This window comes from Cyanistes caeruleus, unplaced genomic scaffold, assembly GCF_971803275.1.
Source record: "Cyanistes caeruleus unplaced genomic scaffold, bCyaCae1.hap1.1 HAP1_SCAFFOLD_119, whole genome shotgun sequence".
In the NCBI taxonomy this organism is placed as follows: domain Eukaryota; kingdom Metazoa; phylum Chordata; class Aves; order Passeriformes; family Paridae; genus Cyanistes; species Cyanistes caeruleus.
Window position 1 is genome coordinate 19,077 of NW_028255918.1, and position 21,160 is coordinate 40,236.

Genomic DNA, 21,160 nt, shown 5'->3' on the forward strand with positions numbered 1-21,160 from the left:
AAGCCCTGGGAAAAGTAGGCCCTGGAAATGTTAGGCCTTGTGCTTGCTAAAGATCATGTGAAACTGCACCTGTGTAATCAATATATGATAAATGATAGAATTGTTAGATGTGATTAGATATAATTATTGTTTGAAGAACATGAGGAACAATGTTAGGGGGTTGAGGTGGGATAACGAGAAATCCATGCTTGGGTAAAAACAATGCATACAATAGAACAATGTAAGTTTAATAATTAATATCTAAGTTGTATAACGATAGAGTATAAAATATATTCAGCTCAAAAGCAAGATGGGTCAGATTTGGGTCTGTGTACCCCTGACACCCAGAGTTCTTCAATAAAGCACCTGCATAGAATCATTCTGTGATGATGTATGTTCCAGATCTCTAACAATTTCATCAGATTTTACTGGAATTGTGTGGGACATTTCTGGAATTTTGTGGATTTTTTTTGTAGAATTTTGTGGGATATTGATGAGATTCGGGGAAATCTGGGATTTTTCTTGAACGTTGTGGACATTTGTAGACATTTTGTGAGATGTCGCTGGAATTTTGTAATGTTTTGAGAAGATTTAAGGAATTTTGTGTCATTTTTCTGGAATTTTGTGGAATTTCTCTAGAATTTTATGGGGTATTGAGGAGATTTTGTGAGATGGTTCTGGAATTTTGTGGGATATTGAGTTGATTTAGGGAAATTTGTGGGACTTTTCCTGAATTTTGTGGACATTTGAGGAGATTTTGAGGGATGTTGCTGTAATTGTGTAGGTTTTGAGAAAATTTAGGGAATTTTGCGAGGTATTTTCTGGAATTTTGAAGATTTCTCTGGAATTTTGTGGGATTTGGAGGAGGCCTGAGGAATTTTGAGGAGTTTTTCTTAGATTTTGTGGAAATGGATCGAGTTTTTTTGAGATGTTGCAGGAATTTAGATGAGTTTTGAGAAGATTTAGGGAATTTTGTGATATTTTTCTCGAATTTCATGGGGCTTTCAAGAATTTTGTGGGATTTTTCTTGAATTTTGTGGAAATCTGTGGAGATTTTCTGAGATACTGCAGAAATTTGGTTCGGTCTTGGAAAGTTTAAGGAATTTTGTGGGTTGTTTCTGGAATTATATGGAATATTGTAAAGATTTAGGGGAATCTGTGGGATTTGTCTTGAATTTTGTGGACGCTTGTGGACATTTTGTGGGATGTTGCAGGAATTTGGTTGGGTTTTGAGAAGATTTAAGGAATTTTATGGAATTTCCTGGAATTTTGAGGATTTCTCTAGAATTTTGTGGGATTTGGAGGATATTTGAAGAATTCTGAGGGATTTTTCTAAGATTTTGTGGGAATCTGTGAAGATTTTGTGAGACGTTGAAGGAATCTGGTTGGGTTTTGAGAAGTTTTTAGGAATTCTGTGGTATTTTTCGGTAATTCTGAAGAGCTTTTCCAGAATTTTGTGAGGTTTTTCTGGAATTTTGTGAAAAATTGTGAAGATTTTGTGGTATGTTTCAGGAATTTTGTGGGATTGTGTAGGATTTGGAGGAGACTTGAAGAGTTTTGAGGATTTTTTTCTTAGATTTTGTGAAAATTAGTGAAGATTTTGTGAGAAGTTTCAGGAATTTGGTTGGATTTTGAGAAGATTTAGGGAATTTTGTGGGATTTTTCTTGAATTTGCTGGACATTTGTGGCAATTTTGTGAGATATTTCTTGAATTTGGTAAGGTTTTGAGAAGATTAAGGGAATTTTGTGGAATTTTTCTGGAATTTTGTGGAGCTTTTCCAGAATTTTGTGGGACTTGTAGGAGACCTGAAGTATTTTGAGGGACTTTTCTTAGATTTTCTGGAAATTTGTGGAGATTTTGTGGGATGTTTCAGGTATTTGGTTGGGTTTTGGGATGATTTAGGGAATTTTGTGTGGTTTTTCCTGTATTTTGTGAACATTTTCTGGGATTTTTCTGGAATATGGTAGAATTTCTCTAAAATTTAGTGAAAATTTGTGGAAATTTTGAGGAATTTTGCTTAGATTTTGGGGAAATCATTGGAGATTTTGTGAGATGTCTCTGGAATTTGGTAATGTTCTGAGAAGATTTAAGGAATTTTTTGGAATTTTCCTGGAATTTTGAGGAGTTTCTTTTGTAATGGTTTAGATTTGCTAATTTCATTTTTCTGGCTAATGCATCCAATAAATGTCGTGTTTTTGAGGCAGTAACTAAAAAATTACTAGAAAACTCACTTATTTTTTGCTGTGAAATATGGATTAGAGCAGGAGAAAAACAGGCTTAAAACTTAAAAGGAATAAAGAAATTTTATTAACAAACTACAAGAATAAGAACACCAGAATAAACCTCCAGAAAACCTCTTTCTCCCCCACTACCGAACCATTCCCTTGTTCACATGGCAACATAGAGACAAAAAACCTTGGAACTTTGGTGTTTAAAATGTCCTAATTCCTGCTAGACTCTTTTCATCAGTCTTTGTAGAGGAACAGAAGTCTTCTTCTGCTAATTTGTGGAGTTTTTCACAAGAAAACCATTTCTGTTACAGCTTTCTATTTTCCTGATGCCAGCTGCCCAGAAATCTGTCAGCAGTTCACTCCTCCCATTTCACATCACTCTGAGGTGTGTATGGGTCAATGAGTCTAGGGATGGCATTTTAAGGATGAGTTATTCAAAGGCAAAAGTTCTCTTCATCTGTCTCTGTGAGCTTCCCTGGAAACAGAAGTTTTCTCTTTGCCTCTCAAGGCCTCAAATCTTCAACTATTACTTCTCCCCGCTCTGTTCCAGCACCTCACTGTATCAAAATTACTCCACCTCTTGCTGAAAATCCACACTTGGAACACTCCATTCCTCCCAATATATCCTGTCATGAATTAAAGGAGTTTTTTCAGGACGCTATTGTCCATCTCCATAGCTTTAACAGAAAAATATTTCAGTTTAATTAAAGCATCTACTTATTCTCCACCTCTTCTGAAGCTTAATTCTTTCCTTTACTGTCTCTGATAGTTTATAGTCTCTTTACATGTTGATTCCTCTCTTTTTCTCTCTCTGGGTAAAAGGATTAATCTGCAAGTCTCATCTGGGTAATGAAAAGGTTAAAATCTTGCCCAGGCTTTGTAGATGGTTCTGTGATCTCTGCCGGAGCAGCGGCTGGAGCTGTGTGCGCTGGAAGATTCTTCATGGCTGCTCTGGAGAGTGTGGTCACTGTCTCAGCCCGCCGCAGCTCAAGAGCTTTTTCTTTCTTTCCTGGGCAGTCTGTGGTGAATTCAGTCCCAGCAAAAAGTGCAGCCGAGCCAGGGAGCGGCCTGGCCCGGCCAGAGCCCGGGGCAAGCCCCGCAGGCCCCATCTCCCGGCCGGGAGCCGCGGCAGGCCCAGCCCAGCCCCTGCCCGGGCCGCATGGGCTGGGCCGGGGACGGGAAGCCAGCTGGAGCTCAGTTACCTTTCACAGCCAGCAAACCAAGAGACAAAGAAATTCCCAGCCTTAGGGCTTAAGCTGCTGTTCACAGCTTGATCTCACTTTGCAGTGCTTAAAACTGCTGTCAATTCTTAGAAATGGCCAGCTGTTGGCTAGGAGACAAACTCCCATCTGCTGCCAGCAGTTTTAACTTCATTAGGTGTTTGACTTTGTTTTCTTTAATGCCAATCTATCACAACACCGTAGCACAGCCTGGGCTGGAGAGGGCACAGCGATGGGCAGCAGCTGCAAGGCCCTGCCAGAGGCAACTTGTGCAGCCCTTTGGCCATGGCTGCTGGGCCTGGGCCTGAGGCCAGCAGGGGACAAGTGACCCTGGCAGCCCTGGGGCCTCATTGCCTCCTTGTCCCTGATCAGCAGCCTGTCAGGGGCCGCCCCATGGTGCTGCCCTTGGCATTGCACATCCCCACTTGCCAGTGGCCCGGGAAGAGCCCTGAGCAATGAGGGAGGGACAGCATCTGCCTTGCCAGGGGCTGGGGCTCAGCCCTTGGCCCTTGGCATCCCTGAAACACATCCAGCTTTGCTCAGCACCACAGACACCTTTCCCTTGCTTGTCCCCAGCTGCCATCAGGGCCTCCAGTCTTCTGCTCTGCCTGGAACCTGGGGATGCTTTCTCACTCGTGTCTCTCATTTCAACTACAAGAAACTTCAGTGTTTCCATCTGACTTTGGTCTCTTGAGAAGTTTCTGGAGCACACTCTGAAGGACTGAGTGTGATGCAAAGAACCCCAAAGGCCGGAGAGGGTGATGAAAGTGCTGGTGCTGTGTCTGTGCTGCTGAGCTGGGCCGGGCTCCTGGCCCAGAGGCAGCTCCTGGCAAGGGCAGCGCTGCAGAGAGACAGCTGTGGCCAGGAGCAGCTCCTGAGCACAGCCCAGCAGGGCTGGGGCCCTGCCAGGGCAGCTCAGGGACACAGAGAGCAGGCCCAGACAGAGCTCCCAGGGGCTCAGCACTGGCAGGGGCTGTGCGATGTCCCAGAGGGGGCTGTGTCACAGCGGCACCTCTGGGGCTGTGTCCTGGAGCCCCAGAGCAGCTGGGATGTCAGAAAGGGGCTGTGTGACAGCTCCGAGTGGGTTGTGTGAGGTCACAGATGGGGCTGGGACATCACAGAGTTTGTTGTGTGAGGTCACAGAGCAGCTACAGCATCATAGAGGGGATTCTGTGACATCACAGAGCAGGCTGTGACATCACAGAGAGGACTGTGACATTAGACATTAGATACATGACATCACAGAGCAGGCTGTGACATCATGGCATGGCTGTATGACATCACAGACCTGGCTGTGAGATCAAAGTGTGTTCTGTGACATCACAAGGTGTCTGTATAACATCACAAAGAGGGCTGAGTGACATCACTGATGGGGTTGTGACATCACAAAGCTGGCTGTGACATCACAGAGGAGGGTGTGAGGCCATAGAGCACACTCTGCCATCATAGAGGGTGGCTCTGTGACATCTGAGAGTGGTTTGTGACATCAGAGTGTCACTGTGTAGCATCATAGAGCAGGCTGTGACATCACAGTAGACTGTGACAATATCTGCTGTCTTTGTGACATTACAGTCTTCTGTGACATCCCTCCACAACTGTATGACGTCACAGGATGACATCCCAGAGTTGGCTCTGTGACATCACAAGGGCTGCCCAGAGTGGGCTGTGACATCACAGGGGCAGTGTGACATCCCAGGTGTCCGTGTGACATCCCAGGGAACTCTGTGACATCCCAGGTGTCTGTGTGACATCACAGGGGGCAGTGTGACATCACAGGGGGCAATGTGAGGTCACTGGGGAGGTCACTCCACCCCAGCCCCTCTCACAGTTCCCCCCAGAGAAGTCCAACGCTGCTCCTGCACAGCGGGGTCCCCTGTCCCCCCGGGTTCCCCCACCCCTGGTGCCGCAGCCTTCCCCAGAGGATGTTCCATCAGATCGACCCCAGAGCCTGACACAGGGACGGGGCTGGGGCCGTGGGGGTGGGACGGGGGGACAGGGACCCCCAGGAGCATCCCTGTGTCCCCCAGGGCCAGAGCCTGGGCCAGGGCTCCTTCACCCTGTCACCAATGAGGGCTTGAGAGCGCTTGAAAAATCCCCGGCAAGGGAGCAGCAAAAACCAGATTTAATATTAAGTGACAGCAGCACAAAGTTCCTTGGCAAGAGTCACTCTGTAACACCTTGGGCCGGAGCTGATCTGGCTCTGTCACTTTGGGCCGCACCAGGAGTGGGTCACAGCCCAGGAGCAGGATGAGCCCAGCTGTGACTGGAGCACTGGCTCTGTGGCTTTTGGCTGCCAGTCTGTGCTCTGAGGACACAAGGATGAGAGGGAGGTCTTTTGCATGGGATAACAGAGGATTTATTGCTCTGGGGAATCTTGGGGGCAAAACACAGAAAATGAGAGCGTGCAACAGCTGAAATAGGGAGGTGGTTCAAAGGGAGGGTACAAAGCATCAGCTAATCAGAGATATCCTGGGGAGGGTAAAAGGCAGGGTCCACAAAATCATCCTCCAATGAAGGAGGTATGGGGGGAAATTGGGTCACATGAACTAATCAAACATCGAAATTTAGGGGATTTCTGAAGTGGAATTCCAAGCATGCAGTGGGTCTAAGGTAGAATTTACAGGTGACTCAGGGTAAATTGACCAAGTGGGGTGGGAGGGTCTCATTTGGACCAAACCTTCAACTGGGGCAATAACAGAACATACCATGAACAAGAAACACACTGCAACAACCACCCTTTGTCCTGTTGTGGCAGGCCCCACTAAAACCTTTGTCCACCGTTGCATTTCCAATGAGCCGGGTTTCCATGGCAATTGCCAGGACAGGTGACCCAGGTGTGGTGTCCCAGGGAGGGTTGCCATGGAAACAGGTGGCAGCACTGACCCTTTCTGTCTGGCTGAGCTGACCTTTGGCCCTGGCAGTGGCGTTTGCTGCTGGTTCCACGACGCCTGACCAGCCAGCGCGGCACAGGGCAGGTGGCCGTGGCACAAGCCCCCAGCAAGGGATCCCCTCTGGCTCTGGGCAGTGACAGCAGCCCTGAGCAAAGGGCTGGCACAGTGGGGTCAGTGCAGTGTCCATGGCAACAGCCCCTTGCCATGGCCCAGGGCAGGTTGGGATGATAATCCACCCTCACAGCTGGCCCAGGGCAGCTCTGCAGTGCCCTTCCCCACAGCCTGGCTGCACAGAAGCACTTCCAGGGCTCTCTGCATTTCCCTTCCCTCACTCTTGCCTCACTCACACACCTCCCAACCACCCACTTGGTGCTTTCAGCTGCAAGGAGTTCAAAGCTTGTCTGTCCTTCAGCAGCTGCTCTAATTCTGCCTTCAGCCAACTCTGGCTTTGTGTTTATTGCAGAGCTTCCTGTGTGTCTGAAACATTCCTTGTGTGGTTCTGCCTTGGGGAAGGGGAACCTCCTTGGTGGCACCTTGGGCTTGGCACACACTTGAGGAGGGTGTCTGTTTTCCATGGGGAAACTCAGCAGTTTTAGATTGCTAAAATGAAAGAAGAAAACCCCTCTTTGCCTGAGTGCAGCCAGTTCTGTGAGCAAAGCAGGTCCCAGGTGAGTGAGGAGAGACAGGATGGGGCTGGGGAATGTGGAGCAAGGTTGTCCACACTGGGTCAGGTCTCAAGACACAGCTTCTCTGACCTGGCCAGACCTCCTTAGGAGAGACCCTGGATCAATAATGATCACTGAATGCTGCAATCACCTCTGCTCTAAAGTGAACAGGAATAAAAGACACCCTTTAAAATAGGAACACATATTTCCTAGAAGTTCTTTGAACTATTTCTCCATAACTATTGCAGGAAACTTTCCTAAGAACTGCACCAGACCAGAGGGAAATCAAGGCACAGCCATGGTTTGTTGGGACTTGCTTGATCCTAATGAGCCCCGTGGTGCATTTGGAGCTGAGCCCTGGAACCTCAGGTCCTGAGAGGAGATTGCACAAACCTTTCCAGGAGTCCAAGTCAGAGGAAAATATCCAAAGTTTCTCCAAAGATTAATGGGTGCCACTGAGGTCCATCCCCAGCACAGGCTCCTCATGGACTCCTTGGAGGAGAGAACTGGAGGCCAGGATTGCACAGAAACCTCTCAGAGACTCAGTGTGGAAAGGACAATCCAAAGCAGCTGAAAAAGCCCTGAGTATCTCAAAGTATTGATGAGCCCCACTGAGTGTCAATGCAAAGCTCCCAAGGGACTCGTTAAAGCAGATAATTGGGGCCATGATTGCACAAACTTCTCAGACATTCAGTGTGGGAAGGAAAAAGGCAAGTACCTGAAGAACCTGAAGTACCTTGAAGCATTAATGAGCCCCACTGAGTGTTGTTGCTGACAAAGCCTCTCAAGGGACTAATTACAGCAGATAATTGGAGGCCAGGATTGCACAAACTCTCAAAGACTCCAAGGCAAAAGCCAAAGTCTTTTGAAAAAGCTGCAGTTGCTGGGAGCATGAAGGAGCCCCCAGGGCCATTCCTGAGCAAGGTTCCCCAGGGACTCCTTCCAGCAGATCCCTGAGGCCACTGGCATGTGGGCTAGGGGGGATGCTGAGGGCAGGCCAAGGGGGTGACAGTGGCCAGCCTTGCTGGGGCTGTGCCAGGAGGCCCCAGGGCCTCAGGACAAGGTGTCTCCTCACAGCCCTTGCTGGCACAGAGGCTGCTGTGGCCCAGGGCACCAAGACTTGGCTTCTCTTTGTCCCCACCTGTCATCAGTGCCTCCAGTTCTCTGCTCTGCCTGGGGCCTGGGGACACTTTCTCAGTGCTGTCCCTCAGTGGGACCCATTAAAAGGAAAAGAAACTTTGGAGTTCCATTCTGACTTGGAGTTCTTGACAGGTTTCTTCCCCTGCCTCTCAGGGACTGATGTTCAGGGCCTCAGCACAAAGCCCCAAGAGGCTCATTAAAGTCCTGCTGCTGTGTCTGTGCTGCTGAGCTGGGCCAGGCTCCTGGCACAGAGGCAGCTCCTGGAAACCAAGAAGAGCTTCAAAAGCACATTTCTCTTGCTGAGCAGCTCTTCTTCCAGCCCAGCAGGGCTGGGGCACTGCCTGCAGCCACCCCAGGCACAGCCCAGAGGCACAGAGAGCTTCAATCAGTCAGGGCTGGGAAGGTGCTGAGAAGTGCCTGGGGCAGAATCCCTGCCAGCCCTTGACACAGGAAGCCTCTGGCTGCAGGACAATGCAGCTGCAGCTCCTGGAGGCATCTCCTAAAGCTGGAACATGCCAGTGCCTCCAGACTCTGTGAGTACATTCTCTGCCTATCCCTTGTGCAGAGCAGCCAGGGGTGCCCAGGGCTGTCCTGCAGAGCAGGGTCCTGCAGCCCAGGGCGCTGTGCTGGGGCAGGGACTCTGCTGCCTGCCAGGGACAGCTCTCAGCCAGCCCGGGGAGCTGCTCCCAGCGCTGGGGAGAAGCTGTGGGGGGAAGGAGCCACCCTGAGCAGGGCAGGGGCTGCTGCTGAGAGGGGCTGTGTGGGGCAGGGCTGCTCCCAGCTCCAGTCGTGCCTGGGCAGAGCTCCAGAGGACACTTCCCAAAGGAAGGTGAGAATGGGATTGCTGTAAAGATCAGGAGATTTCCTGAGTGTTTTCAATTTCTTTCTTTAAGCAGGGTGGGAAAGTTGCAATGATGACAAAAGGATTTTTACTTTTTATATATTTTAAATATATTTTTAGATTTGTAAACTATTATTATATAGTTATAAAATCATAATCCTTAAGTAACTCTATTAAACTGCTATTATATACTTCTATAACTGTTATCCTGATTTAGCTCTAGTACATTTCCTAACCTTTCTCTTAGATTTTAGAACAATAAAGTGACTTTCTAAATAGATTTCTGAAATACTATTTAGTCTTATCATCAGAAAGAGGAGCTACTGGAAGAACATTTTGCTTTTTAACTGGAATGTGAGCAGTCATAACAAAAAGTGGGGCAAAGAAACCCTTGGACCTACTCCAATGGGTTGACTCAGGGGCGTGTAACTGGGGCAATGAATCTCCTATTGAATGTTTCTGTTAAATATCCTAATTAATCAACCTTCATAAATTGTTGAAATAAGTGGCTGGGTATGCCACATCCCCACTGGGACACCTGGAAGCTTCCAATGAAACTGGTTTTTACTTTACTGTTCTAACACTGTTAAAAGTTTGTGGGTTTTTTCTCTTTTGATTATAGACAACAGGGTGATGAGAGAAGCAGAAGAGGAATTGTAATCCCAGAATCACAGAACATTCTGAGTTGAAAGGGACACACCAGGATCAGCAAAGTAATGTTGGAACATTTACAGAGATGCCAGAATTGTAAGTTTGGGTGCTCAGTCTCTCTGCTGGGAGGCTCCTAAACAGCCTAAATGCACTGCTCTGATATTGTCATTGTTACCTGGGGCTCTCAGGGAGGCTCTGGCATCTGCAGCAGCTGAGTCAGGCCCTGCCCTTGGGATTGCTGCCAGGCAGGTGTGTCCATGGGAATGGGGTGTCCCAGCTTCCCTGTGACCTGTGGGGCTGTGGGCAAAGCAGTCCATGGCAAAGGGGAATGAGCTGAGTCCCCTCCCTGAGATCCCATCATGGGCACACCTGGGCATCTCCTTGCTGTGTCCTTCCAAGCTCTGAGCTGCCCTCCTGGCTGCAAATCTGTGCCAGAGCCTCTTGGACTTCCCTGAATGTCCCACGGGGAAGGGCAGAGATGTCACAGCTGAGGAAATGCTGTTGGCTTTGCCAAGGGAGCTGTGAGTGTCCTTGGCAGAGGGGGGTGCTGAGACCTTGCCCAGAGACCTTTAGAGAGGGTGAGACATTCAGGGATCCCTCTGCCCTGGGCAGGGTCTGGTTTATGCCAGGGTGACACAGGAGTGTGATTGTGCTCTGATTCCAGCCAAAGGTGCAAAGCCAGGGCAGTTGGGAACAAGCCCATCCAGCCCCTCACCTTCCCTAAGCCACAGGGAATCTTTTGCCTCTCACATCTCTCAGTGGCAAACTCTGAGTGCAGCAGAAATGCTGGGGATTTCTGACCTCAGAGAACCAGGAATGATGTGTGGGCAGGAGAACAATTCCTAAAACCATCTCCTGCCATACTTTAGAACTGTGTGTGCAGGTGGTACCAAGCCCTTCAGCTTTAGGAGTGATTCCCCTGACAAATACTGAATTTCCAGCCTTGTCCCTCTGCCACATGGCCACAAACCCAGGGCAGCAGGGCAGGGATGGCTCCTGGAGAGCCCCCAGGCGCAGGCCTGGCTGCTCCTGGCACACTCAGCACAGCTGGAGCTCAGGCAGGGACCTGGGTGAAGTTTTTCCCAGAGCAGGAACAAAGGTGAGTCCCAGCCTCTCCTGACTTGTCACTGTCCTTTATCCATGAACAGGTCCCCATGTGCAGCCACAGCAAATGTCCAACAGCAGCTCCATCAGCCACTTCCTGCTGCTGGCACTGGCAGACACGCGGCAGCTGCAGCTCCTGCACTTCTGCCTCTTCCTGGGCATCTCCTTGGCTGCCCTCCTGGGCAACGGCCTCATCATCAGCGCCGTAGCCTGCAGCCACCACCTGCACAGCCCCATGTTCTTCTTCCTGCTCAACCTGGCCCTCACTGACCTGGGATCCATCTGCACCACTGTGCCCAAAGCCATGCACAATTCCCTCTGGGACACCAGAGAAATCTCCTACACAGGATGTGCTGCACAGCTTTTTATCTTTCTGTTCTTCATCTCAGCAGAGTTTTATCTCCTGACCATCATGTGCTACGACCGCTACGTGTCCATCTGCAAACCCCTGCACTACGAGACCCTCCTGGGCGGCAGAGCTTGTGCCCACATGGCAGCAGCTGCCTGGGCCAGTGCCTTTCTCAGTGCTCTCATGCACACAGCCAGTACATTTTCCCTCCCCCTGTGCCATGGCAATTCCCTAGACCAGTTCTTCTGTGAAATCCCACACATCCTCAAGCTCTCCTGCTCAAATTCATACACTAGAGAACTTGGGCTCATTGCAGTCAGTGCCTGTTTGTTACTTGGCTGTTTTGTGTTCATTGTTTTCTCCTATGTGCAGATCTTCAGGGCTGTGCTGAGGATCCCCTCTGAGCAGGGACGGCACAAAGCCTTTTCCACCTGCCTCCCTCACCTGGCTGTGATCTCCCTGTTCCTCAGCACTGCCTCATTTGCACACCTGAAGCCCCCCTCCATCTCCTCCCCATCCCTGGATCTGGCACTGTCAGTTCTGTACTCAGTGGTGGCTCCAGCCCTGAACCCCCTCATCTACAGCCTGAGGAACCAGGAGCTCAAGGCTGCAGTGTGGACACTGATGACTGGACAATTTCAAAAACATTAAACTGCTGGTCAGTTTCTGCAAATCACTTGTAATAAAAGTCGTCTTTGATAGTTCTTGTTTGTTTCATTTTGGAGGTTTTCTTTCTTAATTTCTTTCTTTCTTTCTTAAAGGTTTTCATTTTTTAATCTTGTCCACAAAGAAATGTCATTGTTTGTGCCATTTCTCATTTTGTTTCTCTCCACCTTCCTGTGGCCACAGACTGTGTCAATGAGGGGCTGCACTCTTGCTGGTTTTAAATGAACTAAAGGGTCTCCCAGCAAAGTTTTCTCCAGAGATCTGCCTTTTTTTCCCTTCTCTGGAGCTGCAGCAGCAATGTCTGTGTGTAGAGCTGGGGACAAGTCAGGGGTGGCACTGAAGCTCTGCTCCTGCTGGCCACACCATTCCTGATCCAGGCCAGGGGCCTCCTTGGCCACCTGGGCACACTGCTGGCTCATGTCCAGCCTGCTGTCCATCAGTGGCCCAGCTCCCTTTCTGCCTGGCTGCTGTCCAGCCACTCTGTCCCCAGCCTGGAGCACTGCAGGGGTCATTGGGGCCAAAGTGCAGGACCCGGCACTTGGACTTGTTAAACCTCACCTTGTTGGGTTTGGGCCGTGGATCCAGCCTGTCCAGGTCCCTGTGCAGAGCCCTCCTACCCTGCAGCACATCAACACTCCCAGCCAACTTGGTGTCACCACGGTTCTATGGGGCCCTGGAGTGTCCCAATGGTCTCCATGATTCCATGAGGCCTCCCAGGGTCACAATGTCCCTTTGGTTCCATGGGACCCCTTGGTGTCACAAAGTCCCGTGGATCCTTGGGCCCCGCAGTGTCACAATGGCACCTTGGTCCCCCAAGGCCCCACAGTGTCACAGTGGATCCTTGGTTCCATGAGGTCTCACAGTGCAGCAATGCTCTCCTTGGTTCCACACTGTCACCACTGGGCCTCTTGGGCACCATGGTGTCAAACATGTTTCCTTCATTCCATGAGTCCCTGAGGTGCAACACTGGCCCCTTGGTTCCATGGGGCCCTGCAGTGTCCCAGTGGCATGGGCCTCATGACACGAGGTCCTGCTCTGTTGCAATGCTCTGCATGGTGCCACAAGGCCCTGCAGTGTCACAGGGGCCTCTTGGTTCCATGAGCCCAAGAAAGAGGTGGCCTCTGGAATAGTAAAATTGATCAACAACCTCAGAGTGGCTGAGGATCCCTCACCATCACAACAGGAATGAACAGGATTGGACACAGATTCCTGGCTGCCCCAGCTTTGGGATGGTCCCTGGACCTGGAGTAGGAGCAGCTCTTGAGGGCCCCAAGGCCAGGGCTGTTGTGCTGGCCTGGGCAGATGGGATGGCAGGAGGGGCTGCAGAGTTCTCAGCACCTCAGGGAGAGGGGAGCAGGGCACCCAGGGAGCCTCCTTTTCCCTTGGCCAAGCACCTTCCCCCATGGCTGAGGTGTTGCCTTCGGTGGCGTGGTGACCTGGTTCAGGAACGGCACCGTGACCAACCCTAGGTCGCTCGGTCCATGTGCTCGCAGACTCCAATGTGGTGGATGGCAAATGGCATTTATTGGTAAAAGATACATCATTCTATAATATGTGTCCATTACATCACTTCCGTCTGCTTACATCATAAACTAAACTCTGCTGGCTATCAGGAGAGGGGCCCTATCTTCCCGTACAGCGTGATATCTTCCGACTGCCAGACCGTAACTAACTACATTTCCCCCCTCCCTATGCACAATTACCTTGGCTAAGACATAACAGTCTTAACGTTCTTAACATCTTAATAATCTTAACATCATAACAATCTTAACCAGATAACAATCTTAACATACTAAAAGCATCCTATTTTTATTCTATGCTTTATAACAATTACAAACTCATATTAAAAGCATAAGGTATGTTAAGCAAGAGATAACCGGGGTGTAACTGGGAATAGCTAAAGGGAATTTCAAACAAGAACATTTTTAAAGCAATTGCTGGCATTCTATCAACATGATGCTAACTTTCTCTAGGCGACTTTTAACAAATGACACAAGCTTATTCAATATACAGGGTCCAAAAATCAATGCTACCACAATCATTATGACCGGTCCTGCTAAGGTAGATATGAGAGTGGCCAGCCACAGTGAATGGTCAAACCATGATGTAAACCAATTCTGCTGTGCTTCCCGTTCTCTTTTCTGCTTTTCTAATCCTTCTCGTAATCTGGCCGTGGTGTCCCTCACTATTCCTGTGTGATCTGCATATACACAACATTCTTCCCTCAGTGCAATGCATGTCACAATCCGCAAGGTGGGATTCGTGATGTGGTTCTTTTAGCCGGTCTTAGAGTACAAAAGATTATCAGCAAACCAAGGACTTAAACAGCAAAACACACTTTATTGAGTGCTCATCAGCACTAATATGCAATAGAGGGAAAAGAGGAGAAAGCAAAGCCTAAGGAAAAGAGAGTAAGGGGATTATAGCTACCAACGTCAAAGTCCACTCAGCCGTCCAACGATGCAGTCTTCTGTCCATTGGGGAGATCTCAAAGGAAGGTCAGTTTGGGGTGTGATTTTATAGTCTTTTGCAAAGCGAGGGGCGCAGGGCCAAAACCAGAGGAGACTGATTATTGTTGTGTAAAAACACTCGCTTGCGGTGAGACTTCTCCAGGGTCAAGCTGCTCAAGTATAAGCAATTTATTATAAGGGTAAAAAGAGGGGAGACCCGTGTCCGCCACCAGCCTCGGCGTCCATGTGGTCAGGAGGAGGAGGGAGAGAGCGGGCAGAGCAGGGGAGGTTGGAAAAGGGGAGGGAGGGAGTAAGAGAGCAACAGAGGGAAAGGGGAGGGAGGGAGTAAGAGCAACAGAGGGAAAGAGGGAAAAACCAGAGGGAGAGAGCAGGAAAGACTAGTGAGAGGGGTAGGAGCAGGGAGAGGGGGCTGAGAGTTAAGAGTGGGGGAGAGGGGTAAAGGGGTAAGAGGTGAGGGAGAGGGGTTCAGAGGTAGGAGAGAATAGTTAAGAGAGCAAAGTTCTTGTTACAATCCAATATATCTTTTTCTATAATGAATATTCTAATTCCCAGTAACCAATCACTATGAGACACACCCAGTAAAGAATTTACATACAGCCTATGAGCTTCCCTATATTAACATACAGTGTTGCATTTTAAATTCTACAAAGCTTTACAAGTTCTTTCCTTGCTTCTTGACCTTTGGACTTTCTATCAGCAGAAGGACATTGTTTTATCAACAGGGATTCTTCTCTAGCTGGCTAGGCTATTGTTCTTTGGTTAACCAGTACTCAGTATCCTATGACTCAAAGCAGACTTTCCTTGCTACTTCGATTCTAGCCTTCATATTTTAGAATCTTCTGCCAAACAATCACATTCATAAGGGTTCCCTGTTTCACCCTCCCCAACAACTGATGATCATTGTGATGAATTCCATTGCGCAGGGGGCAGGTGTAGGGTACAGAGCGATCCATGTCTTGCAAGCCTCTGCTCACCAGCAGGAACGAGAGCCGTGAGTCATGGAGATCCCGTTGTGCAGGTTACCATGCACAAGCCTCTGCTCACCAGCAGGAACGAGAGCAGTGTACCGTGCAACCACCTGCAAACAATCACTTAGCAAACATCCACCTCAGCTAGGCCCAAACCCCCAAAGCAAGTCCCTTGTGATATTCAGGGTCTCAGTCTCTGTCCTTGAGACAGTTGTGAGACAGATGAGGGACTCTTCGGACCATCTCTTACGTGGGTGACAAGGTGGGAGTTGCAGCTGAAGCCTTTCCTACATTCCCAACACTCACAGGCCCATTCCCCACTGTGGATCATCTGGTGGCAGATCAGGCTGTTGCTCTGGCTGAAGCTCTTCCCACACTCCAAGCACTTGTAGGGCTTCTCCCCATCCTGAAGCTGCTCATGGACCACCAGCTCAGAGCCCCAGCTGCATCTCCGGCCGCCTTCCCAACACAGGGTGGGTCTTTCCTCTTCAGAGTACCCTGGACTAGGTTTGGAGCCCCTCTTCCTGTGGGATCTCCAGGGTTTTTCTACCCCATTAGATACTTGTGCCCTGGAGCTGCTCAAAATGGCCGCTTCCATGAGGTTCTGCCGTGGGGATTTGTCCTCCCTGGTCTCCATCCTCAGCTCCTTGTCTGGGGGAGGAAGGACAAGGAGAGGATGGGATTTGCCTCCGTGCCAGAGGGAAGGGGAAGGAGATCCCCCCAGTGCGTCCCCGGCAGGACGGCGTTGGCAGCGGGGTTGTCCTGCAGCCGGGGGCCAGGCTGGGCTGGGAGATGGAGCAGGAGTGAGGGGGAAAGGGGCACTGACTTCCTCCTCACCTGCCTGGCTGTCCCAGGGCATCTTCCTCTTCCTCACAGCCTCCTCCTCCATCCAGTTAAGGTTTGGGAATGGAAAATCCTGGTTTGGGGAAAAATACAATTCATGAGCACATTGGATTAGGGGGTTCCTCCTGCCCAAGTCCATCTCTAGAAATCACAAGTTATCCATAAAAACTTCCAAAACATCAAGGTTCAGCCCTAAAAATGCCTCTCAGGAGTTCTCCATCTCTGGTATCTCCCCTTTGGTGTTCAGGGGTTCCCTCCTGTCCCAGCTGCTGGGAGTCATGCTTGTACTGGGGGGTCCTCCGTCTACTCGATCCCATCCCTCCTCAGGCTGCTGGGAGTGCCAGGAATCCAAAAAGTTCCCCCCATTTCCATCTCCCCACTTAGGGATGCTGGGACCCCCCAGCGTCCCCCCAAGGGGCATTTTCTGCTCAGCTTTGCAGTCCTTAAGTCACAAATATCCCCTCCCCAAAAACCCAACCCAGGAACCTCCCACAATATCTGGGCTGAGTTCCCCCTCCCCAGTCACCTGTGGGATGGGGGGTGATGATCCCACTAGTGGGGGACTGTGAATTCCGGGAGTTCTTGACCTCTTGGTTCCTTCTCCTTTCCCTGATCCTCTTTTGTCCCTCCTCTTCCTGTTGAAGTTCATTTAAACAATTATGGTCTGTCCCAGGGGAAGAACTCACCCTTGGTGTTGTATAAGGTCAGTCCCTACCTAACCTCCCTTTGCTTTTCCCTATCCCATTGGCTGTAACCCCCCTGTATCCCCTCACCACCCCTCCCCCAAGTTTAAGAGATAGCACCCGAGGAATCTCAGCCTCTTCCTTGCCCTGGGTGATCCACATGAATAAACCCAGGACCACGTCTCGTAAGTCTGAGCCTTCTTTACCTAAAATATTTTAGGTCCCTGTTGTATATATTTTGAGACCCCTTCCCGCCCGTGTTCTGTGAAGGGCGGACACATCCCCATGGGCGACAAGAATGAAGGGGTTCGTGGAGTATTTACAACATCTTCCTCCCTCTCCTCCCCTTCCATCCCTTTCCTTTCTCCTCCCTAACATCAGCTCCTTCTCCTGCTTCCATTCTTTCTCATTTTCTTTCTTCATCCCTCCTCTTCCATCCCTCCTCCGCCTCCTCCCCCAGGAGCAGTGACACCCTCGGTGCCCCGTTCCCAAACCCCTCACAGCCCACGGCAGGAGCGGGGATGGAGCCGGGACAGGTCGGGATTGGCAGCGCGGGGCTCTCCGCTGCTCCCACCCGCTGGGGACGGGGGGAACCCGGCCCGGGGAAAAGGAGAGGGAAACTGGGAAAACTGGGGGCTGCAGATCCAACCTGGGGCTGGCTGGGGACCCTGGCTGGGGACTGCCAGCCCTTGGGGCTCCTCTGGGGAGATGCAGGAGGGGGGAACGCAGAGAGGGCTGGGGGATTCCAGGAGTGGCAGCACTGGCAGGGACTGGTTTGTACTGGGATCATCCTGGCCGTGGCTGGGATTGCACTGGCTGTGTACTGACATCATACTGGGATCATACCGGGAGCAGCTGGGCCCATGCCAGGAGAGACTGCAATCACACTGAGGGAAACTGGGATCATACTGGCAGTGAGTAGGAAACTGCAGGAAGCAATTGAAACCAGGTTGGGGGCAAATGGGATATAATGGCAGTGACTGGGATCATGCTGAGGCTGACTGGGAGCACCTGTGAGCAACTGGGGTCATGCCAGGAGCAACAGGCAGGAACTGGGAGTGACTGGGTGCATGCTGGGGGTAACTGGAAGCAACAGGACTTATACTGGGATGAACTGGAATCATGCAGGAGGTGACTGAGATCATACTGGCAGGGAGTCCAGCTACGCTGAGGCTGACTGGGAGTGGTTGAGAGCAAATGGGATCATGCTGGAAGGAACTGGGATGGACTGCCCTGTGCTCCCCAGAACACCAGTATCACCCCCATATGTCCCATAAGTCTCCCCCAAACTCTTCAGGATCCCCGAGTGCCCCCTCAGTGACTGTTTGGGACCCCCCAAAGCGTCCCTGGATCCCTGAATGCTCCTGACTCCACAGACGCCTCTTCCAGCCACTGCTGGGAATTCATCTCCCATCATCCCAGAACACAGTTCCACGCCAAAACCTCCTGCCGTGCCCCACGCCCTAAAGAGCCCGGTTAGAGCTCCCCAGGTTCCCCCAAGTGCTCCCGAGCCGTATACATTCGCCCCGAGGACCTGCAGCCACAGCTCGGATGCAAAAATGTTTCCCAAGTGCCTTCCCGCACCGCCAAACCCGCCTTCCGAGCCACTTCCGGGACTACAGCTCCCATCATGCTCCGCGGCGCCCATAGAGCGCTATTCCAGCCGGGACTTCATCTCCCGTCATGCCCCACGCCTCATCGGAACCCATTGGAGCTGTGCTTACAAATCCCGTCATGCTCCGCGGGCCCATTAAACCCTATTATACTGGCGCCTACAACTCCCATCATTCCCCGCGGCCCATAGATTCCCTGTTATAGCCCCCCAAGTGTCCATCCGGACCCCGAAGGGCCCCCAGATTCCCCTCCCTGACCTCCAAGTGCCCCCCTAGACCCTCAAATGCTCCCCCAGACCCCGAATTGTCCCACAGAATCCCTAAGTGCCCCTCCAAGTGCCCACCCGGCTCCCCCAAGTGTCCTCCAGACACCCAAGTTCTCTCTAAATTCCCTTCCCAGACCCAAAACTGCCTCAAATGTTACCCGGAAAAGTCTCCGTGGACCACAAAGAGGCCCCTTTTGTGTTCCCTGATTTTCCTCCCTGTTTTCTCAGACAGTTCTCCCCTGTCTGAGAAAATGATAAAAAAGATGATTAACGAACTAAAAATAGGAATAATTTGCATAAAGAGGGAGAAATAGTGGTCAGTTAATTAATGAAGGGAATTGTGGTACTTAAAACCAAAGACCAGTAATGTTTTTAGTTGCTAAAAATGTATCAATTCTTTTATATAAATATTAAAATTAGTTTATAAAAAGATAGACTAATATTATTATAAAAATTAAAATTTTATTTTTATTTATCTATTAGATTTTAATTATAAAGAAAAATTGATAAATGTTTTCGATGTTTTGGGATGTCAGTCCCAGGTGGGTGATGTCAGACATGCTGAGGCTCGGGGTGAGGAGCAGGTTGTCCAAACAGGGGCAGCCCACAAGGGGCTCATTCTTCTCCATGACCAGACCACCTCAGGAGACATTCAGCATCAAGATCACTTGGGGAATGCTTCTGTCACCTCTTCTCTCAACTAGAAAATAGAAAAATACACCCTTGATTTAAATAAAATAAAAAACATGGTGGATTTTCAAATCTTCCTCCTTAACAGAACTCCAAACTGACTCCAAGCAGCTGCACAAGCCTTGGACTTGAAGACAGTGGAAGGAAGAGAAAGAGCCCCCAAGGCTTTCTGTATTTTAATGAACCCCAGGCTGGATTTGGGGCTGAGTCCAGGACCCTCAGGCACTGAGAGAAGGTTGAAGAAGCTGCTTAAGGAGTCAGACGCAAAACTCCAAGTCCCCTGGAGCATCCCTGGGCCCCACTGACTGCCGGCTCCTGGCACACTCAGCCATGGCACGGTCCAGTCTCATGCTGGGACACCTCCTGCACCAAAATTCTACCCTGGCAGGGACTTTTCTTTCTCCTCCTCTCCAGGCTGAACCTGCCAAGCTGCACTTTGGGGAGGTTTCCTTCTCTTGCCACTGCCAAGGAAAGCTGTGTCTCCTGCTGTTCACAAACAGAGAAGGGCTGCTGGGGGATGTGGGGGTTGGAGGCTGCCTGGGGTGCAGTGACCATGAAATTATCAAGTTTTGAAATATTCTGTGAAAGAAGGAGGAGCATCAACAAAACTCCTACACTGGACTTCCAGAGGGCAAATTATGGCCTATTCAGGATGGTTCTTTGGTTGCTAATGAATCAGGTACAGATTTTTTTAAGGGTAGGAGTCCTTAAACAAAGGGGTCCAGGAAGAACTGACATACTTCAAGAAAGAAATCTTCATTCCTTATTGGGGTGGATATGGTTACCAAAGATGAGGAAAAGGCTGAGGTACTCAACACCTTCTTTGCCTCAATTTTCAACAGTAAGACAGGTTTTCCTCAGGACAAGTGTTCTCCTGAGCTGGTAGATGGGGACAGGGAGCAGAACAGCCCCCTGTAATCCAGGGGGAAGCAGTCAGAGACCTGCTGAGCCACTCAGATGCTCACAGGTGGATGGGATCGGATGGGATCCATGCTAGGGGGATGAGGGAGCTGGTGGATGAGCTCCCCAAGCTGTTCTCCATCATTTCTCCTCATCAGTCCTGCCTCACTGGGGAGGTCCCAGAGGACTGGAGGTGCCAGTGTGAGCCCATCCCCAAGAAGGGCTGGCAGGAGGCTCTGGGGAACTGCAGGCCTGTCAGCCTGAACTCGGTGCCTGGTGAGGTTTTGGAACAGACCCCCTTGAGTGCCATCACACGGCACCTCCAGGATGGCCCAGGGCTCAGACCCAGCCAGCGTGGCTTTAGGAGGGGCAGGTCCTGCCTGACCAACCTGATCTTTTATAACCAGCTGACCCGCCTGGTGGGTGCGGGAAAGGCTCTGGATGTGTCGAGCTGGACTTGAGCAAGGCCTTGGACACGGAGAGCTGCAGCATTCCCTGGAAAAGCTGCAGCCCACGGCTTGGACAGGAGCACTCTTTGCTGGCTGCAGAACTGGCTGGAGGCCGGGCCCAGAGAGTGGTGGGGATGGTGCTGCATCCAGCTGGTGTCCAGTCCCTGGTGGTATCCCCAGGGATCTGTGCTGGGCCCAGGCCTGGTTAATATCTTCACTGAGGGTCTGGCTGAGGGGGTCGAGTCCAGCACTCACAAATTGCAGATGACACCAAGCTGGCTGCGAGTGGGGATCTGCTGGAGGGCAGGACAAGGAGACACAGCCTTAAGCTGCACCAGGGCAGGTTTAGGCTGGACAATAGGAAGGAGTTCTTCCCAGAAAGGCTGATTGGGAATTGGAATGGGCTGGCCAGGGGGGAGGTGGCGGAGTCACTGTGGTCTGGAGAAGTGACATCAATCTGTGCTTAATAATTGATTTAAAACAATTGCTTTAAAACGATTGCTTCAAAATTGCTTCCTGCTTCACCCTGAGTGTCTGTG

The 21,160-nt window shown here is 50.4% G+C and overlaps 1 protein-coding gene and 1 long non-coding RNA gene across 2 annotated transcripts; one reads left to right on the forward strand and one right to left on the reverse strand.

Moving 5' to 3' along the window:
• Positions 1-7,726: 7,726 nt before the first annotated feature.
• On the forward strand, positions 7,727-11,773 carry LOC111943344 (olfactory receptor 14J1). The gene is made up of 3 exons (XM_086873886.1): positions 7,727-8,660; positions 9,591-9,715; positions 10,768-11,773. The coding sequence occupies exons 2-3, from the start codon at positions 9,685-9,687 to the stop codon at positions 11,721-11,723; spliced, it is 987 nt and encodes a 328-aa protein (XP_086730012.1). The 5' UTR covers positions 7,727-8,660; positions 9,591-9,684; the 3' UTR covers positions 11,724-11,773.
• A 1,467-nt stretch (positions 11,774-13,240) lies between these two features.
• On the reverse strand, positions 13,241-18,330 carry LOC147646143 (uncharacterized). The gene is made up of 4 exons (XR_015281948.1): positions 18,238-18,330; positions 16,547-16,655; positions 16,015-16,093; positions 13,241-15,828 (listed from the first exon to the last, which is right to left on the reverse strand). It is a non-coding gene; the product is annotated as an uncharacterized LOC147646143 (long non-coding RNA).
• Between the last annotated feature and the right edge of the window lie 2,830 nt (positions 18,331-21,160).